The 21,630-nt window shown below is 38.3% G+C and overlaps 1 protein-coding gene across 1 annotated transcript in view; it reads right to left on the bottom strand.

The window, feature by feature from the left end:
* Nucleotides 1-21,630, bottom strand: part of LOC126187375 (valine--tRNA ligase) — a 189,830-nt gene that overhangs the window by 69,601 nt on the left and 98,599 nt on the right. The window contains exons 11-12 of the mRNA XM_049928422.1: nucleotides 7,398-7,571; nucleotides 4,595-4,825 (exon numbers count right to left, since the gene is read on the bottom strand). Of these exons, the coding sequence (XP_049784379.1) occupies nucleotides 4,595-4,825; nucleotides 7,398-7,571 (405 nt within the window). The remainder of the gene's footprint in view (nucleotides 1-4,594; nucleotides 4,826-7,397; nucleotides 7,572-21,630) is intronic.

Raw genomic sequence — 21,630 nt, 5'->3', positions numbered from 1 at the left:
AATCTGACTAGGTCACTGTGAAAGGAAGTGTGGGATCCTGAGAAAGGATTTTTTTTTATAGTCAAGCTTGGGGGGGGGGGGGGGGGGGGATTCCATAGTTTAGGCAGCATTTATGTAACATAATGTAGAAATGGGATTTTAGGCAGAGAAAGAGGTACTTTTCTGAACTGGTGCATAAAGATAGAGTAAGGATCCACTTTGGGCAAGGCTGGCACTGGGGAAATGGGAAAAGAGGTAATAAATGGGAAATGAGGTAGGAAATGGACACATGAAGGTGTCAGGTAGTTCTGAGAGGAGATGGATAACAGACAAGTAAAAATACACAAAGATATGCAAAAATACTTGAAAATACCCATAAAGAAATACATAAAAAAGTGGGGAAAAAAAGGACAGAATGGGTGAGATATCAGAATGTGTGTGTGTTGGGATAAGGAAAGAGCAAGAGGGAGAGAGGTCTGGTTAGTTCGAAGTTCACCAGTTTGTGTGGTATACGAGCTTTGTTCAAATAATTCCGGAACATTCATAATTTCGTACCAATGGTGTGTCAGAGAAAAATGCAGTTGGCGTCTCCCCACACCCCTGTGTTTAATGCATAAATGCCGGATGTTTCACTGTTGCATGTCAGTTAGTTACTGCCCAGTTCTGTATGGAGTACAATGTTGTCCTACAGTTTGTGAATTTTGAGATGGAAGAGTTACAGGAGTAATGTGTCTGCATTAAATTTTGCGTGAAACTCAAAAGACACACCAAATGATGTAGGAAGCCTATGGTAATGTTTTCAACTTGCCACATCCCACAAAACTCCCTACCAGTAGTCCACTAAATGCAGAGCCAAAACAATCCCAGAACACGGTTGTTAATCTTTACACCAAAATCCCCAGCCCCATAGAAGTTTCGGTCCTATCCAGAGGCCTCATCTTCAGCACTACAGCCAAATTTGACCATGTTAGACTTGTCAAAGATCTCTCTCTCTCTCTCTCTCTCTCTCTCTCTCTCTCTCTCTCTCTCTCCTGCAATGGACACACTTCTTTGCCATCAATCCTTCAACCAAAGCCAGCCTCATCCCAATACTGAATGCAGCCCCTCCCAGTTCACACCACCATCTAATCATGATACTGACCACCTCCCACCCAGCTATCCACTGGTCACCTTCCAGGAATTCCTTACTTCCAATTTGACCTCACCATACTTCCCCAGGCCCCTTCCTAATAATGTCAACCTTTCAGCAGAAGATAGAACAGCATCAAAACAGATCCTAACCTAATCATTCTATCTGCAGACAAAGGTTCCACCACTGTCAACATGAATTGCAGCCCTGCCATTTGTCTGACTGCTTCACCAATAGTCTCTGCCAGAGTGATATACCAGAAAACCAACACAACCTCCAATCTCTGCTAAAAGCTGTAGGCCCTTTCCAGAAACTCTAACCTAAATCCATTCCCCACCCCTATGACATAATGCACACTCGTCATCTGCATGCTCCCAAAAATCCACAAACCTAGAAACTCTAACCTGAATCCATTCCCCACCCCTACGACACACGCACACTCATCATCTGCATGCTCCCAAAAATCCACAAACCTAACAATACTGGATGCCCTACTGTAGTTGGTTATTGTGCTGAGGGTCTCACAAAGGCCTTCACAGACAGGCAGTATCCCCCAGCCCTAGTCTACAAACAGATTTTCTTTACCATATCACTCCCACCCCTCAACAACAGCATTATGTATCACCATGCCCTGATATGAGGGGATATCCAACCCAAGATCCTTCTCAACCCTCCTACAGTGGTGTTCCATTGCCCATCCAACCATTGCAGTATCCTAGTTTATCCCTATGCCACCCCAGTCCCAATCCCTCGCCACAAGGATTACATTCCCGTGGATGACCGAGGTGCAAGACCTGCCTAATCCATCAACCTGGGACTTCCTATTCCAGTCCTGCCATACACTCATCCTACCCCATCAGAGGCTGGGCCACCTGTGAAAGCACCTATGTCATACGCCAGCTCTGCTGCACTACTCAATGCACAGCTTTCTGTACAGGTATGACTACCAACCAGCTGTCCACCAGGACGAGTGGCCGTCGCTAAACTGTGGCCAAAAGCAAAGTGGACCACCCTGTGGCAGAACACGGACCTGAATATAAGACGCTCGATTTCAAAGGCTACTTCACAACCCGAGCCATGTTGATCCTCCCATCCTCCACCACCAGCTTTGCAGAACTGTGAATAACGGAGTTTCCCTTACAAGACATTCTCCACTCCTGGTATTATCTGGGCTTCAACCTATGGTAACCTACTATTCCTGTACCCTCCACCTAACAGTTTCTGCTCCCTCTGTTCTATCCTGCCCTTTCAATTCACATCCCATCACTCTCACTGTATGCAACTCTCTGCCAACTGTCTCTAATCTTTTCCCGTCTCTCCTGTTCTCCTTTCGCCAGAAACAGCGGTTGTGTGTGTGTGTGTGTGTGTGTGTGTGTGTGTGTGTGTGTGTGTGTGTGTATCTCCATGAATAATTCTTATAAACACAATTTCAAAGTGTTGCTGAATTTGTCTCAATGAGGCAAATAAAGTTATGTTTTCACATTTTTTATAGTTCCATCACACTGCATGGAAATTAATATTATGCAAAATACAATGTGGTTTCATTCAAGTCTTCCCAAATGTCCCTCTCCACACTCTTCAGTTGAACACACTGGTGCGTTTTACTTGCTTCTGTCTTGGTCAGCAAAGTTTGCCAGTTCACTCCCTTTCTGTCCAGTGGCCCCAAAGCTGTACCTGCTAGAACATCTCCTACATCCTAACCTAGGCTTTCTAAGATAAGCCCCACTCCTTTAAGCATCACATCTGCATTGCATAGAATTTTGATTGTCAGTTGCCACTTGCAGTGTCAAAGAGCACAACTTGTTCCATGTAAATACTTCCACATTCTCAGAACAAACTTGACACACCATGGTCTATAACATCTTTAATAGGATAAAGCTTATCCTGAATCTTTGAAGCAGGATGGAACACCAATGTCAACCAATACCTCTGAAGAAAGCAATCTATACATTAGGTAGGCAGGGACAGCAGTTTCAAAGTTGTCATCAGTCCCTCATGCACTATGATGTCATATGGTGGCCACAATATACTGTGGCCTGCTTGATTTGGCTTTCTGCAAATGTGCAACTTTGATCCACCTTTAGAAGAGTCTGGTGTTTTGAGTATGTAAGATTAACGACTTGTCACTATCAGTAGCTCTGGTTTTACCTGCTGAAGACAAAAGTGGTGATAGCTGTCGAAAGCAAGTGAATTATAATTTAAATGACACAGTTCGAATACCCTGAGAGATACTGGGCACATGTAGTAGATACTGATGTATTCTTATCTGTACTGTTATAAACAAGACAAGATGTATCTTTTAGAGAGGTTTTCTTATAATAATCTGTGTAAAAAGATAATTACAATATACTGAATAATTATAAGAATGTTAGATTAATGGCTTACAAGATTCATCCTGTACATAAAATAAAATGAAGAGAGAGAAAGCAGCAAGAATGGACCCTTTACATTACTGATATCCAGAGTAATTAAACAAATCAGTGCTCCACCTGCAAGTGTAAGTATGGTGCACAAGTGATATTGGCCAAAAATCAATGTATGCACAGTACAATATACATTACTGTGTCTTTCACAGGAACATGCAGCATGTTGATTTAAGAGAAAGTGGAAAAAGGGAGAACAGCAAATTCAGGGCTGAGAGAAAAATGTCTCAGATACATAATGTAATAACGGTTATTTTATAATATAATTAGATTACTAAAGTCTTTCTACACAATTTCACTGAATTCACTGAACTTATTATACTCTTCTTTGTGAAGCTTGCCCAGTTGTTCCACAGATCTCCTAAAAGCTAACTTTTTTTTCACAAACATACGTAACAGAATTAGTTCTTATGACCAACTATTCATTCATAATGAGAACATGTAAACTGTGCTCTAGAATTTTAATTTCTTTTATATGAAACAAATGTAGGGGGGCAGGGTTTCAAATATTCTGCAGTAAGCTTAATTTATCTCCCTAATGGTGTATACAGAGAATTAATTCACAAAAGCTGGAAGAAGGAAATCCACATATAAAGGCTATAAGGATTTTACAAAGTTTAACTTTAAAACCCAGTCATGTAGGACATGACAGTTAGAAAATATAAACATTACCGTAGGATCTTTTTTTAGGAAAGCATTGTTCTGCTGTCAACTGATAACAATGATTTAAAATTCATAGTCCTTAAACAAAAATAGATTTCTCTTAGTGTGCAGTCAATAAATATATTTTTATAGAGTGCTTTAATTTAAATTTATTTCTTTTACTTGGGACTTTGTATTAGCTTTTCACACACTCTTCTCTTCCATAGAGTTTTGAGTTCCTCAATGCTGCCAAATAACCATCAAAATCTCATTTCAGCACAAATAATTGCTTTTTCTTTGCTTGCCAACAACTGCTATGATCAACAACTGAAACCAGTAATGTAATGCCATAAAAAATCAACAGAGAAAGAAGAGCCACAATGTATTTGAATGTATAATTAAAAATCTGTATACAACAAACCTCTAAAGATATTCCATGAATGACATCCATAGGATCGATAACATTTCCCAAAGACTTGCTCATCTTCCTACCATGTGCGTCTCGTACCATTGGATGAAGGAATATTTCCTTAAATGGAAGTTTCTTTAGAAGTTTTTGCCCAAAGAATACCATCCTTGCAACCCAAAAAAACAATATGTCATGTCCTGTCTCCAACAGTGTTCCTGGATAAAAAGCCTTCAGTTCTTTTGTCTAGAAAAATAAAGGAAAGAAATTTCATTAATATTAGCTGATGTATGTATTTTTTATTCAAATTAAGAAACTAGCAACTAAGATGTTAAAAATGAATAACTTGTTATCTTGAATTGTAATAATTTTATTAGCATCTGGTTCAACACCTGGTTCAATGTTTTCGATTATTTACCCATGTTCAAATAAAATAATAATATATAGGACTCACACACCTACCAAAGATGTTTATACCTTTTTGCTTGCTGAGCCTTTGCTTTTAAACACACAAGTTAATTATTTAATTTATTAATTTATCACATTTTATATATTTCATCATGGAAAATAACTTTCAGAGATGAGGAGCGAGTGAAAGTATACAAGCAAATTGAAGCAGTTGTTAAGAATCCATTAACATAAAATATTAAACTGATGTAAATTGTGTTCTTTTTAGTTACAGACTAAAGTGTTGCATTAAAACTTCTGCTGCAAAGTAACTGTACTATACAATGGGCTAAATGCATACAAAATAAAACTTCTAAAAAAATTGTCCTTATAAATGTGTGTGTCACTCTAATGAATCACATCTCACAGATCCTGAATGCACTGTACAGTGGCTTGCACAGTATCGATGCAAGTGTTTCTCAGAGGAGTTTACCGGGGACCAACTCTGTTCTTAATATACACTCCTGGAAATTGAAATAAGAACACCGTGAATTCATTGTCCCAGGAAGGGGAAACTTTATTGACACATTCCTGGGGTCAGATACATCACATGATCACACTGACAGAACCACAGGCACATAGACACAGGCAACAGAGCATGCACAATGTCGGCACTAGTACAGTGTATATCCACCTTTCGCAGCAATGCAGGCTGCTATTCTCCCATGGAGACGATCGTAGAGATGCTGGATGTAGTCCTGTGGAACGGCTTGCCATGCCATTTCCACCTGGCGCCTCAGTTGGACCAGCGTTCGTGCTGGACGTGCAGACCGCATGAGACGACGCTTCATCCAGTCCCAAACATGCTCAATGGGGGACAGATCTGGAGATCTTGCTGGCCAGGGTAGTTGACTTACACCTTCTAGAGCACGTTGGGTGGCACGTGATACATGCGGACGTGCATTGTCCTGTTGGAACAGCAAGTTCCCTTGCCGGTCTAGGAATGGTAGAACGATGGGTTCGATGACGGTTTGGATGTACCGTGCACTATCCAGTGTCCCCTCGACGATCACCAGTGGTGTACGGCCAGTGTAGGAGATCGCTCCCCACACTATGATGCCGGGTGTTGGCCCTGTGTGCCTCGGTCGTATGCAGTCCTGATTGTGGCGCTCACCTGCACGGCGCCAAACACGCATACGACCATCATTGGCACCAAGGCAGAAGCGACTCTCATCGCTGAAGACGACACGTCTCCATTCGTCCCTCCATTCATGCCTGTCGCGACACCACTGGAGGCGGGCTGCACGATGTTGGGGCGTGAGCGGAAGATGGCCTAACGGTGTGCGGGACCGTAGCCCAGCTTCATGGAGACGGTTGCGAATGGTCCTCGCCGATACCCCAGGAGCAACAGTGTCCCTAATTTGCTGGGAAGTGGCGGTGCGGTCCCCTACGGCACTGCGTAGGATCCTACGGTCTTGGCGTGCATCCGTGCGTCACTGCGGTCCGGTCCCAGGTCGACGGGCACATGCACCTTCCGCCGACCACTGGCGACAACATCGATGTACTGTGGAGACCTCACGCCCCACGTGTTGAGCAATTCGGCGGTACGTCCACCCGGCCTCCCGCATGCCCACTATACGCCCTCGCTCAAAGTCCGTCAACTGTACATACGGTTCACGTCCACACTGTCGCGGCATGCTACCAGTGTTAAAGACTGCGATGGAGCTCCGTATGCCACGGCAAACTGGCTGACACTGATGGCGGCGGTGAACAAATGCTGCGCAGCTAGCGCCATTCGACGGCCAACGCCGCGGTTCCTGGTGTGTCCGCTGTGCCGTGCGTGTGATCATTGCTTGTACAGCCCTCTCGCAGTGTCCGGAGCAAGTATGGTGGGTCTGACACACCGGTGTCAATGTGTTCTTTTTTCCATTTCCAGGAGTGTATATCAATAGTTTCACAGACAATACATGACATGGATAAAAATCTGTTCACACAAGACAATAACAATATTGCCTCTGATAAAACACTAGAAATCCTAGCTGAGAAGGCAAATGAAACTATCAAGAATTGGGCCAAGTGTAATAAATTAACAATGGATATAAGGAAAGGAATAGCATCAAATTCAGTTTGAAGAGCTGCCACTAAACACAAAGTTTTTAGCGATGAATATTGATTGGCCAACTGACACGGACACAATTTCCAAGCTGGAGAAAAGAATAGTAAGAATATCAACTATAAGTAGTAGCCCGGCTCACTGTAAGCAAATATTAAAACAATTGAAGGTCTGCACTAAACAAAGTGAGACCATTTACCAATCTGTTGTGCACATCAGGAAAAATATTATTAAGTATTTCACAAAAAGTACTGTACAAACCGTGGGAGACAAGAGCCAAGTGTTATCATAAGCTAAGAAATGTGAACCGAATCTTACCTCATCTGGCCATCCAAAAACAGAGAAAGGAAACAGCCCTGATGAAAACCAGGTATCCAGGACATCTTCATCTTGTTTCAGTGTAATGTCTGTCAGTGCCACACTGAACCTCTTTGCTGCTTTCTGACGTGCTTCGTCCTCAGTTCGCCCACTTACCCAATTTTTATCGTCATCCTAAAAACATAAACTGAGGTATGACAAATGACTGTAACACAAAAAACTACTAATGGTGTCAATTCAAATTTTGTCAATACATGAAAATGTTTAGTTTTCTGAAGCATATCAAGATTACTACCAAAACAATGAAGACCTCAAAATGAAAATGTCTGCTGCAAAACAATCCAGTGTGACAACTCAATCAGCCAACTGCTTTTACAAAACTGCTTTACAAATCAAAAAGAAAGCTAAAGGATCTTACCACCACTAAACATAAAATAATGCTACATCTTTTCCATGGTGTAGTCAAAGCTGGCAAACTGTATCAGCAGAAAATAAGAACCCATTCTGTTAAACATGATTATCTGTTTTAAGATACAGCCATGAATAATCTGAAGGTTGAATTTCATGATAAATTATGTACTAACTGAATCACTGAGTAATACGCTTACACAAAATAAATAAGACTAAATGATGCATATATCTGGCCACAATGAACATTCTAAAGTATTTACATACATTATAAAAGAGTATTTCTGTTCTGGCAACTGATTACCACACAGAGAGCTCAGGCAAAATCACAAATCAACAGAAATGGAAATCACCTTTTGGATGGTATATTGGAAAACAAATCATGCAGAATGTGTCATTAATAGTTTTCAAAATGCTCCTTCTTTTGGTTTATTCTTTCCTTGTGCTGAATAATAATAATAAACTGATAATATCAAGCTAAAACTAAACAAAGGTCGCTAGACTACACATACATTGATTACCAAAAAGATTTTGATAGTGTACCCCACTCATGGTTACTACAAATATTGGAAATATACAAAGTAGATCCTAAATTGATACAGTTTCTAAACATAGTAATGAAAAATTGGAAAACCACACTTAATATCCAAACAAATTCATATAATATCACATCACAGCCAATACAGATTAAGCGTGGAATATATCAAGGAGACTCATTAAGTCCCTTCTGGTTCTGCCCTGCTCTGAACCCACTAATCAACATGCTAAATAATGCAAATTATGGATAAAATATTACTGGAACATACCAACACCAAATGACACATTTGCTATACATGGATGATCTAAAACTACTGGCAGCAACAAATCAACAACCCAACGAATTACTAAAGATAACAGAAGTATTCAGCAATGATATAAATATGGCTTTTGGAACAGACAAATGTAAGAAAAATAGTATAGTCAAGGGAAAACACACTAAACAAGAAGATTACATATTGGATAACCACAGCGACTGCATAGAAGCGATGGAAAAACAGATGCCTATAAATATCTAGGATACAGACCAAAAATAGGAATAGATAATACAAATATTAAAGAAGAACTAAAAGAAAAATATAGACAAAGACTAACAAAAATACTGAAAACAGAATTGACAGCAAGAAACAAGACAAAAGCTATAAATACTTATGCTATACCAATATTGACCTACTCATTTGGAGTAGTGAAATGGAGTAACACAGACCTAGAAGCACTCATACACTTACACGATCACAATGCCACAAATGTAGAATACATCACATACATTCAGCAATAGAAAGATTCACATTAAGCAGAAAGGAAGGAGGAAGGGGATTTATGGACATAAAAAACCTACATTATGGACAGGTAGATAATTTAAGAAAATTCTTTATAGAACGAGCAGAAACTAGCAAAATACACAAAGCAATCACTCATATAAATACATCGGCTACACCATTGCAATTTCATAACTACTTCTACAACCCTTTAGATCACATAACATCAACAGATACGAAGAAAGTAAATTGGAAAAAGGAAACACTACATGGCAAGCACCCGTATCATCTAACACAGCCACACATCGATCAAGACGCACTCAACACATGGCTAAGAAAAGGCAATATATACAGTGAGAATGCAGACTTTGCAAACAACAAATAGAAACAGTAGATCACATCACAAGCAGATGTACAATACTAGCAAATACAGAATACACCATAAGGCATGGTAATGTAGCAAAAATAATACATCAACAACTTGCCATACAACATAAACTAATAAAACAACATGTTCCCACATACAAGTATGCACCACAAAATGTACTGGAGAATGACGAATACAAATTATACTGGAACAGAACCATTATAACAGATAAAACAACACCACATAACAAACCTGACATCATACTCACCAATAAAAAGAAGAAATTAACACAACTAATCGAAATATCCATACCCAATACAACAAATATACAAAACAAAACAGGAGAAAAAATTGAAAAATACATCCAACTGGCTGAGGAAGTCAAGGACATGTGGCATCAGTATAAAGTTGACATTATACCAATCATATTATCAACTACAGGAGTCATACCACACAATATCCACCAGTAGATCAACGCAATACAGCTACATCCAAAAGTATATATACAACTACAGAAATATATAATTATTGATATATGTTCAATCACCCGAAAGTTCCTAAATGCAATGTAACATATACCGTACAGTTATAAGGAAGTCACGCTTGATCAAGGTCCGCGTCACTTTCCATTTTTAACCAGACATAACATCTGAGAAAGGAAAGAAATAATAATAATCTGCAACAAATGTGGGCAGCGCCTACATTAAGCTTGTTGTTCTGCATGACCTGAATATACATAACAAGTAAACCAATTCTCTTACAAAGCATATATAATAATGAGTGACGATTCCAGGCTTCAAGACTTTGTGCCTAAAAGTCTAAGAAGCCGACTTTGTCTAGGATATTGGACGGATCACAGGTAGAGGATAGTGAATGTTTCACCAGATATGATGGACAGCTGCAAAAACAGAATAAGCAGGCCCAGACCAAGAAAAAATAAAACCAAATCAAATTTGCATTTTCAAGTGGCAAAGTGGTCAATTTCTGTTCACCAGTTGTGTGGCTGAAATTTAAATTCTGGAACTGAACCTTTCAGTCTTACCATTAAGTTCAATCAAGACCGATAACACTACATACACGCCCAATACGTTTCCGAGAGAAAGTCAGATACCTTGGTGTCTGGCTGGACCGGAAACTTACATGGGGAGACCACATCGAATACGTTGCCAACCGAGCGCACGCGAGGCTCAAACAGCTCTACCCAATGCTCAACAGGGAAAGCACACTGAATAGGAGGGTGTCGAGGTCCTTATACACGACACTGATTAGACCTCTGATGACGTACGCAGCTCCCGTCTGGGGATATGCAGCTCCCACACGACTGCGCCGCCTGCAGATCATACAGAACAAAGTGCTACGAATCATTAGCAATGCTCCACGCTACACACGCACCGTGGATCTTCACCATGAATACCACCTTGATACCCTCAAGGAAGTATTCAAGAAACACGCCACACGACTATACAGGAACTCGAGACACTCGAACAATCCTTTCATCCTCACTCTGGGAAACTACGATCACAACCACAGGTGGAAACACAAGCGTCCAAAGACGCTGCTAGCTAGGGCATAACCACCTATGGTAAACTAACATACGCAAACAGCGACAAACGTCGGTAAGCCCCTGCATATCAGCAATACTGACTGGCAACTACCAGCTGCTATTAGAGCCGACCAACAGGCCACAGCAGGGACACCAACGAGCTCGCCCACAGACGCACGAACAATCTCCCAACACTCCCTCACACTGTGCCTCCGGTATATGACCTATCGGACACAAGACCGATAACAAACATAACTGTTGCAGGTTGCAGGACGCTGAACGAGGACTCTGTACCAGCACCCAGCGCCAGCCGCCGAGCAGCACAAGCGCACAACGTCAAGGTATCGACATGCATGATACCCACTACTAACAATGCCTATCCTTGCACAACCTATCACAGGCAGCAAGATAACCGCTACTGCTCTTGCCGCCCGACCTAACTTTCGCAGAGGTTTTTTTCCCTTGGCTCTTGCCTTGGCACTTTTTTTCCTCTGCCCTTCAAACCGCTACCCTTCGTCAGATTTCGACCAATCTATCTCCAGATGAGCGCGTATTAATGGTTAATCCTAACCAGACGTACGCAAACATCGCAGTACCCACATCCTGCGACACCTCACTTTAGTGAATACTAACCCTTATGCAGAGATGGCAGTAGACCTTTTGTGTTGGCCATCATGCCGGTGTGGCCGTGGAGGGGCTCCAGCTCTTATAAAAAAAAAAAAAAAAATGAGTCTACTCAACCCCACCTGATTCCAGGTACAATCATCATGGAGCATTTTGATAATCACAATATTACACCATGTGGTCAACCCACCATCAGTATGACTGGCACATGGTCTTTTGGATTCTGGGACGATCAGATTAAAATGCAGGGTGACTCAACAGAAGAAGCCAGAGTTCTCTGGCCAACTAAAACCAAAGCAAATCCATTTTTTGCAACACTTAACATACAAACACTTTTGCAATCAGATAAACTTCATAAATTGGGAGATACATTAAAAGAACAGAGGATTCAAATTCACAAAACACAAATGATGGACAATAACGCCATGGATTTCAGTAATTATTGTCTTTTTAAAAGTAAAACTGACAAAAGAATACTTAATAATACACCACATCAATAATAGAGGTAAAAACAATTGATAATAGACTAAGGACAATTTCTCTTAAATGTGCAAATAAGGCATACACTTTAAATAATGCCAATATGCCAGTCAATGAGGATAACTGTAAAAAACTTTAATAAGTTAATGAAGCTTGGGAAACATTAAAAAGCATCATCTCGATCATTCCCTCACACCATGTTAAAATTTTAATGGGTGGTTTTAATGCTCAATAGGGTAAAGAGAAAGAATATAAGCAAATGGTGGGTAGATTTCCAGTGCACAAACAGACAAACCAAAGTGGCCAAAGACTTGTTGAAACATACAAAAATTTTAACCTTAAAATCATGCAACACATTTTAAAAATAACCCTTCTAAACAAAAAACTTGTCAGGCACCCAATAATTTATTGGGGAATTTCAAATCGATCATGTAGCAATTTCATACCCTAACTACATGGAAATTTTAAATGTCCAAGTTAGGAAAGGGGGCTGATAAAGATCATGACCATTATTTAATGTGAATAAAAGTAAAACTTCAACCTCAAGAACTTTTCAAAACAAAAAATGTTATTCCAAAACTTGACACTGCTAAAATAACCCCAACTCTAACAAGCAAACTTGACAAAAAACAATCCAGCAATTGGCAAAGTCTAAAACAGAAGTTCATCACAACAGCACAAAATTTAATTCTACTTCAAAAGAAACATAAACACCATTGGCAGAAAGTGGACTATGAAACAGCAGTTAAGTCTAGGCATGAAGCATTCAAAAATTGGAACAGTAAGAAAACTGAAAATATGTACACCACCTTTCCAACTGTAAGAAATGAAACATCTAAATTAATCTGACAGACTAAAAGAAACTATGAAAATACCAACTATTAGAAATTGAAAAAAGACTCCCAAAAGAACAATACAAGAGACTTTTACAAACATTCAAAACAAAACTTACTTGTTACCAACCCCAAAGTCTTTGCTTCAAAACTGAAAGTGGCTGTCTGGCTCTTAACAACCAGGAAAATTATAAGGTACTTGCTAATTATTATGAAAAACTATTAGACTGTCCACAACCAGTGAATAAATTCCAACCACAGCAAACTAATAACACCAACCCTAAAGCTAAAGAAACTTACAAAACTGAAATAATGAAACAAATTAAAAGACTTCAAAACAATAAATCATCTGGAGAAGACAGTATAATTGCACAACTACTAAAATCAACTGGCCCTAACACTATAAAAGAGATCACTGAACTAAAAGGACATATCTGGCAAACTGAGAAAATACCTGAGGACTGGAAAACTGCCCAAATTCATTCACTCCATAAAAAAGAGGATAGAATTGATGTTAATAATTACCAAGGAATCTCTCTTCTCCCTGCTACATACAAAATTCTCTCTGTTAGGATCCAAAATTGGTGAATACCAAGCAGGCTTTAGACAAAACAGATCCTGTCCAGAACAAATTCTTAATTTAAAACTAATCCTTAGGCACCAAAGGATTTCTGGTAACAATATTGTATGTACGTTTGTGGATTTTAAGAAGGCCAACAGCTCAGCTGATTTTGAATCTCATTCCCAAACTTTAACGGAGCAAGGGCTGGATGATAAAACTCTAACACTGATTAAGGAAACGTTAAGTGACACTAGCTCTAAATTTAAATTCATGGGAGAAATTTCTGAACCACTTGATATACAGACTGGTGTTAGACAGGGAGATGGACTCTCCTCATTACTGTTTAACTATGTTTTGGAAAAGGTGATTACGGAATGGCGAGAGCAAAAGTAGAGTGAAAATATAGATCAATCAATCAAGTTAGGCAAAAGTAATATTAGAGTAGATTGCCTCACCTTTGCAGATGAACTGGCAATTTTAACTAAGGATATTACCACAGCTCAAAAACAAATTGAAAGTCTTAAAGAAATTGTAGAAAAAGTAGGGCTACAAATATAATTGGAAAAACGGAATATATGACATGCAACAAACAAGCACCGAAGTTTCTGAACACAACATACGAAAAAATAAATAGGGCTTCTCAGTTTAAATACTTGGAAGAAATCATACAAGAAAACGATCTGGAAAAAGCTGCAAACAAAGATTGCCATCAAAAATGGCAACTGCATTCAGATTAACACAAAGTACTTACAATAAAAAGTCATTTTCTGTATTCAGTAAGCTTAGGCATTACAGCACTGTAATCAAACCTGAATCTCTTTATGGAGCAGAAACTTTAATTTTAAATAGGAAAAGAGTTATTGAAGAAATTCAAAAGAAAAAAAAGAAAGATTATAATGTAAATGTTAGGCCTCGACATTACTGATGGAGAAACTTATAGGCTGAGAGGTAATAAGGAAATAGACGAATACACAGACATACATGGTGACGAGAGAAAACGAAGACTTAAATTTTACAGCCATATTAAAAGAATGGCACCCACTAGGTTGACAAAACAAATAGCAGAATTCTACAAAAACAGAACTAAGGCCAAAATTGAGCCAATTAAATGGATCACTGTGATTAAGGAGGACCTTAAATTAATCTGCATGACTCTGGCAAACGTTACAGATAGAAAAACATTCAGGCAAAAGATATTTGCTTGGAAAGTTGGTCAGGCGAAAATTAGAAAATGGACTGGAACACTGTGCTCTGGTGAAACAAAGAGACTTCATTCTGAAAGGACGAAACAAATCTGAACACAATGGAAGGCCAACCACAAAAAGTAACATTGATGGATTGGGCCACATGTGTGTATATAAAATGAGAGACAATATTTGAAATCAGTGTTACATATGATTGCTTGACAATTCATACTGTGAACAGTTTTTCAAATACAGGTGTTAAAACTACAAAATGAAACTGAATGAAAAGTCCAATGGTCCACTGTAGTTTTATTTGTTCAGATCACTTGTAAAGTCACACAACTGGTTTCACAACTTTTAAGTTGCGTTTTCTGGTGAAAGTATCTGTACAAACTAGTTTTTTAAATCAATGCACTTAACTGAGATGTCCTAAAATACTGAATAACTAGACTTAAACAGGGGAGAAAATATTATGCATCAAGCTAGGAGTCTGGTGCAGATCACATACACCCCACAAGAACAGGCTTACATATACTTCATAAATACAACTTATGAGTTCATACTAAAAGAAAGTTACTTATAAATGCTATTTCATAGGTTATAGAATGCCGCAGAGTAAGTTTTCAACACTCCTCAATTGATGGAAAAAAAAAACCATAGTCTGTTGATAAAAAAACCATGGCCACAATGAGCGTCATGTCTAAAACAGAAGAATAGAATTATGAATCATAACTGTTCCTTAATTAAGAAACAGTGAAACAGAAACTCAAATGAAAAACAGATGGGACCAACCCCATGTGACATAGATCAACTGCCAAAAAACATCTGACCTGTTCTACTTTGTGAATTGTATACTTTCTGATTAAAATATGCTTTTGTCGGCCAGTGTCAAGTGACAAAATGCCCCTCATAGATGTTAATAAGGGAATTTCTGGGCCCTGTAGTGACTGAAGAATAAAATAAAGTTAGTGATGAATGTAATGCATTGAAAAACACTGAATATTATTTTAACTGTTAATGTGGGTCCACCAATGACCGAAGTGAAGAAGCGTATGCTGCCAGTAAAACATAGCAAAAGCTGACACACTCATGTGTATTTGCCACCAACACAGCATCTGACAAATAAGCTAAGAGGGTCTCACGTGTTGTTCATAGCATGTGCTGTGGCTGCCGTCCAGGTACTGAGACGGTGACGGAAATTGAACTAACGTGAGCAACACGAAAAATAAGAAAGCACGACTTTAGTGCACTGCTGAGGACTTACGGTCACCACACAATCTATTACACTTGGCTCTCTGTGTTACATAAAACTGAAACTGACCAATACTAAATATAATAGTGTTGCAAAGACGAACTATTTATTTCTGAATAATCAAAGCAATGTAGACATTCAATGGAGCAAAAAACCTCTAAGTGGACCAGCAGTGGGTGTAAACATAAATGTTACCATAAAAAACTGTAATGAGCTAACCAACATGATTAGAAAGTTGGGCAGCCTAATTTAAAATTTAAATAGAAAAAATTTACCAATAAAGCTTGGTGCCCTAACCCAATTTGATTATTGAGAGTATTGTCAGCAGGCTGTCTCATGGACTTCATTATATGTCTTTCCTCAACCACATTTAAAACAGTTTCCTTCCTCTTTTTATGTAGTACCTATAAGTTGTTATGGAGATCTGAAATAGAATGTTGATTATGACTTAAGTGTCTACCGTATCCTTTATTAAAAACAGTCAGGTTGACCACTAATAACTGTTTCATGCATCACTCAGTACTGCTGTTTCAGCTTTCAAATCTCCTTTCTTTTGAACAGTCAACAACACAACAAAAATGTCTTTGATTCACTATTTTTAAATTATTTATAACTGTCTGAATTTCTTTAGAAGTACTCTCAACCACAGTTGGCATTACGGTGGATGAGAAGCACTTCCTCTGAACAAAATTTCTTTACTTTTAACATTCTCAATTTCTTTCTTTTCATTGTCTGTTCAAGCATTCAACACCTCAACTATAATGTGAAATATTACCTTCACTCCATCCATTATTTATATTCCATCAACGACTTTCCATCAGTGCAACAGAAGGAAGAACTATTGACGAATCACTGTGATCCACTTGTTACTTAATGATGTGTAGAATATTGCTGATCTTGTACGTCCTCTTTGTCATGCAGTTTATTACTGAATCATTCACATATCACAAAGAAATTGCTATCTAATAAAACTATGCTGGGAAATTTAATATATATGGTAACACTGTTCCATTAAATAGCTGTCATAATCCATACACAGTTGATGAATATTTCTAAGAAGTCTAAGAAGTCTACACCTTCCTTTTCAATATCTGATAACATGCTCATTCGAGTGAAGAATATCCCGAAATTGCAGACACATGTGGCAATATCGACAAATCATTTGAGAACTGGCGATTAAAAGTTTATGGAAGAAACAATGCACAGGCATATTAGAAGGGCCTTTTCATATGAAATTTTAGCCATAAGAATCTTTGTGTAAGACAGGTGCAACATTTGTAGAATACTGGCCAAAGCATTAGCAAAATCAAAATTCTGACGGATGTTAGCACAATTTGAAAAAACACCCTATTGATTTTATGCATCAATTTGTTACTGTGTATAAGCCGTGAGTGCACCACCTCATGCCAGAAATGAAATAAAGATGAAAGTAATGGATGATAGCTTGGGGGTCTGCACTAAAAAGTGTTGTCACTCCATCAAACAAATTCTAAAATGCCATTCTTTGCCACTGCAACCAATTGCACTGCCCTCTGAATTTCTTTGATGATTCTAACATATTTTACCTCCAATAGATGGTCTTCTATTTTCTCTTTTAATCTGCCATTAGTTGTCTTTCCCAAATTTTTTTCCCTACAACGTATTTGTTAAAGTTTGTTTCTATGAGATGTCAAAAAAGTTTTTTTTTTCATTTTTTAAATAGTATCTAGGTAGTTTCTTCACTTACTGATTTTTTTCACATCTTCCCTGATCCTCTTCATCTTTCTTTAAAGGTACATTTGAATAATTTCTAAGATTCAAATGGCTCTGAGCACTATGGGACTCAACTGCTGTGGTCATAAGTCCCCTAGAACTTAGAACTACTTAAACCTAACTAACCTAAGGACAGCACACAACACCCAGCCATCACGAGGCAGAGACAATCCCTGACCCCGCCGGGAATCGAACCCAGGAACCCGGGCGTGGGAAGCGAGAACGCTACCGCACAACCACGAGATGCGGGCGAATAATTTCTAAGAATTTTTTCTGGCTTCAACAGTACACAACCTTCATGGCTATACAACAGAACATTCCATAAGAATGTCTTGCTCTTGATAGTTTGTTTTTTTTATCTTTCCTTTTCTAGACTAAATCACTTATCAGTTCTCTTTCACTGAAAGCACATTTTGCTCTTGTTATTCATTTTCAGATTTCCATGCTGCATCTGATCTCTTCTGTAATTAAGGCACCTAAATAACAAAACATATCATCTTTTTCTGGTTTTCAATTCTAATGTCAGATGTGTTTCATACCATTTTTTACTATTGAATTTAAGTTGTATCAAATGCCTTTTTTAAATTAGTAAAGGGTATGTAAGTATCCCTATTTCAACTGAAAATTTTATCTCCACAAGCTCTCGATTGTTATAGTGCTATTTTAGATATGAAGTTAAGTTTATCTTCAAATTATTGTTCTGTTTGAAATTTTATTCTATTTTTTTGTCACTAGTGTTAGGTGTTTCTTTAAGTTGCAACTGAAAGTATGCTTACTATCTGTAATTTGTGCTATTTATGGTTATCTCTTTTTTTAAGAATGAGTTTTGTCTTGCTGCCTAGGATGAAGTCTTTTCTTTACTAATGTTCATCGAAATACTCTTTCCATCGGTCAACTACTTGTCTACATTCAGTGATAAGTTTCCTTATTTATCTCTTATTACAAATGACTGTGGCCTCCACTTGAATCGAAGTTTTCAATCTTTCTGCCTAGTTTATACCTCATTCCACTATTAAAGTCTGTTTCCAGAAGAAAAATTGTTGCTGCAAAAAGAGTGCTCTTTAAGGCAATTAAAAATGTAGTGCTACTCACAGAAGATGTATACGGTGAAGCGTTAGAACAAAACAGCAATCCCTCCACATCCCTAGGTAAAGCATAAAAATACTACTTGATATGAATTCTCTAGTTATACTGCTGTTTCTACTAGATTTCAAAGCATAACATGTCTTTAGATGGGAAGTGCATTTTATCGCCTTTTGTAATTGTAAAGGAAAAGGAAGATGACTGAAAACAGAAAATTTGAACATGGAAAGAGTCAACCCGTATGGAGTTAGGCAATGATATGATTGGTGATATCATAAATATGCTGCATCATCGGAACAAACCAAAATAATTGCATGGTCACTGAAGAAAACATCACATGCCCAGATCGTTAAATAATAAGCATTTTACTGAATGACCGGTTTCGATAGAGCTATGCTGTTACCATCAGTTCTTATGCTTCTAATAAGATCCAATGGTGACAGCATAGCTCTGTCAAAACCAGTCATCCAATAAAATGCCTTTTTTTTTTTTTTTTTACGGATCTTAGCTCCTGAAGTTTTCTTCAGTTACCATACATTGCAGATCGCCCCCAGACTGACCTTATCAAGAATATAAAAAGAACTGCAGTTGATCTTACTTTCTGCTGTCAGAAAGGCTATGGCCAGCATATTCAGAGCAAGCAAACGGGGTTCTCCTCATTGATTAGCTGCAAATATGCATGATTCAATGGCTAAGTGGGTGTCAGACAACAAAGTTCCAAGGTCCAGTCTTCACTCAGTCAAATATTTTTATTTCGACGCTTACAGATTCTTTCACCTATCGCAATGAATTGCCAATGTGAAAATGTAAAGATGAACCGTGTTAGACCATACGGTTGGTCGGATTAGTCAGCTCAAACGTCAAGAGAAGGCAGGAGCAATCCCCACCAGTAAGACTATGGTGTTAAAACTAACCTTCGGGTTAATGACAGCTTTACTTACTTACCTCATATGGGATAACAAAAACAGGCAAATAACGCACACATCTCCTGCATCACACAGATGAAAAAGTACATGGCAAGAGGTCAGCCAAAAATAATTTTTTAGCATGAACATTGCACATGCCCTTGAAGGTGTTATTGGAAATGGTAAACATAAAGGATTTGAAGTTCAAATCATTGGAACGCCTAGCCTATTCAACAGCTGTAGCACCCTCTGACTTTCACTTATTTCCACTTATACACAGATTTGTGTCTGGAAAACAATCTTGATCCCGCAACAAAAATAAGTGTGTAGCTTTAAAACTGATTCTCTCTCACTGTAAATCTGTGAAGTTTTCAACCTGCCCTAATACATAAAAATATGTTGCAATTGGAGGGCTCAACAAGTAGTGTTTTCTTACTTTTGTGATGAATGACTTGGAGGTTCAAAGAGATATAACAATTACATCTAACACAGTGACACCAAAATTTTGTAACATTGTATCATCACACCTGCATATTTACCTCATGAAAAACAGTGAAGTTAAAGTCAATTGTATTATTTTTCAGTGATGCTCCTTTAGTAGAAAAGTGACATAAATGCAAAGTTGGTTGTTATAGTCAAAAATATTTCTTGATAAAGTGAGAGAGAGTACTACAATGTCACGATCTGAGTCCCAAGACTACCACATTTTCTAGGTTGCATATTCACAAAATGTTGTAGCATGAAAATTACTGTGTTGTGTACTACAACCAGCAAACACTGCATCACTAGTCTTCCTGAAGATGTTCACAGTCTTCAACTGGTGCTTCATCTGTCATTTCAGAAACCTTTTGTGCAGGAGACATTCCATTTGAAGCATTTCATTCCCTCTACCTGTGCTCTATAAAATCCTTATGTCTTTCTTGCTAGTTCATACTCATGCTGCACATAATCAAAGAACAAATAATTTGTGAGTAGTAAGAAGTTTCCTGAATCTTTAAGTCCTCTCATTTAGCAGTGTAACTGATACTGAAACAATATACAACTGATCCAGCTCAATAGGGGTGAGCAATAAATCACGAATCTGTTATCAATCACAGCAATTGAGAAGTCTCAGATATCACAATAACAACTTTACAGAATCTGGCTGTGATTCAGTCACAACTAGGAGTCACAAGCATTTAACATTCAACACCGTTTGCCATCTCTTGGCCTAATTTCGTACTTCTTTATGTGAACCTTTTGTCTAGCTGTGATTTCAGCAACAAGTCACAAGTAGAAGTTGCAATTAGCAACTGAAAAGCGCAGTTAACATTCAGTGCCGTGTGCCATCTGACGGTCACAGTTCATACTACCGTTTTTCTTTGTGACACGCTATCGAGTCTTAACTACGATTTCTGTGACAAGTTGCAAGTATAAGTCACAGGCAGCAACTTAAAAGTGTAGTTAACATTAAGTGCTGTATGTCATCTGTTGACCTACGTCTGAACTTCATTCTAAGAATCTCGTGTCTCACAATACGGATGTATTACATATTTATGGTCGAAGAAATGATCCGAGTAACTAATTTGCTCTGAGAAAAAAATTATACTCAGTTGAGAACTGATGCTGCAGAGAAATGTGACGGTCGAATAAAGGTTGTGCTATCAGACAGACCTATCGCATAGCCTAGAATTTTCGTGTCGTATTTAAACACACTTTTCACCATCGAAGCTAAAATTAATTTAAGAAGAAAAAAAAAAAAAAAAAAAAAAAAAAATAAGGCTCCGATGAGTATTTGATGTGTATTACACAAACATATTGTACATAAACTGCTAAAAATGCAATCTGGTGTCTGCTATGTAACTTTTACCAAATGTTTAACAACTGTATTCACAAGATGGATATTTTTTTTTCCGAAAGTACAATAAGCAGTTAAATTTTTGTCTGTATTTTCAAATATTGCATG

This window comes from Schistocerca cancellata, chromosome 5 (assembly GCF_023864275.1).
Source record: "Schistocerca cancellata isolate TAMUIC-IGC-003103 chromosome 5, iqSchCanc2.1, whole genome shotgun sequence".
NCBI classification, from domain to species: domain Eukaryota; kingdom Metazoa; phylum Arthropoda; class Insecta; order Orthoptera; family Acrididae; genus Schistocerca; species Schistocerca cancellata.
The sequence above is the reverse complement of the archived record's forward strand: the minus strand, read 5'-3'. Positions and strand labels throughout refer to the sequence as shown.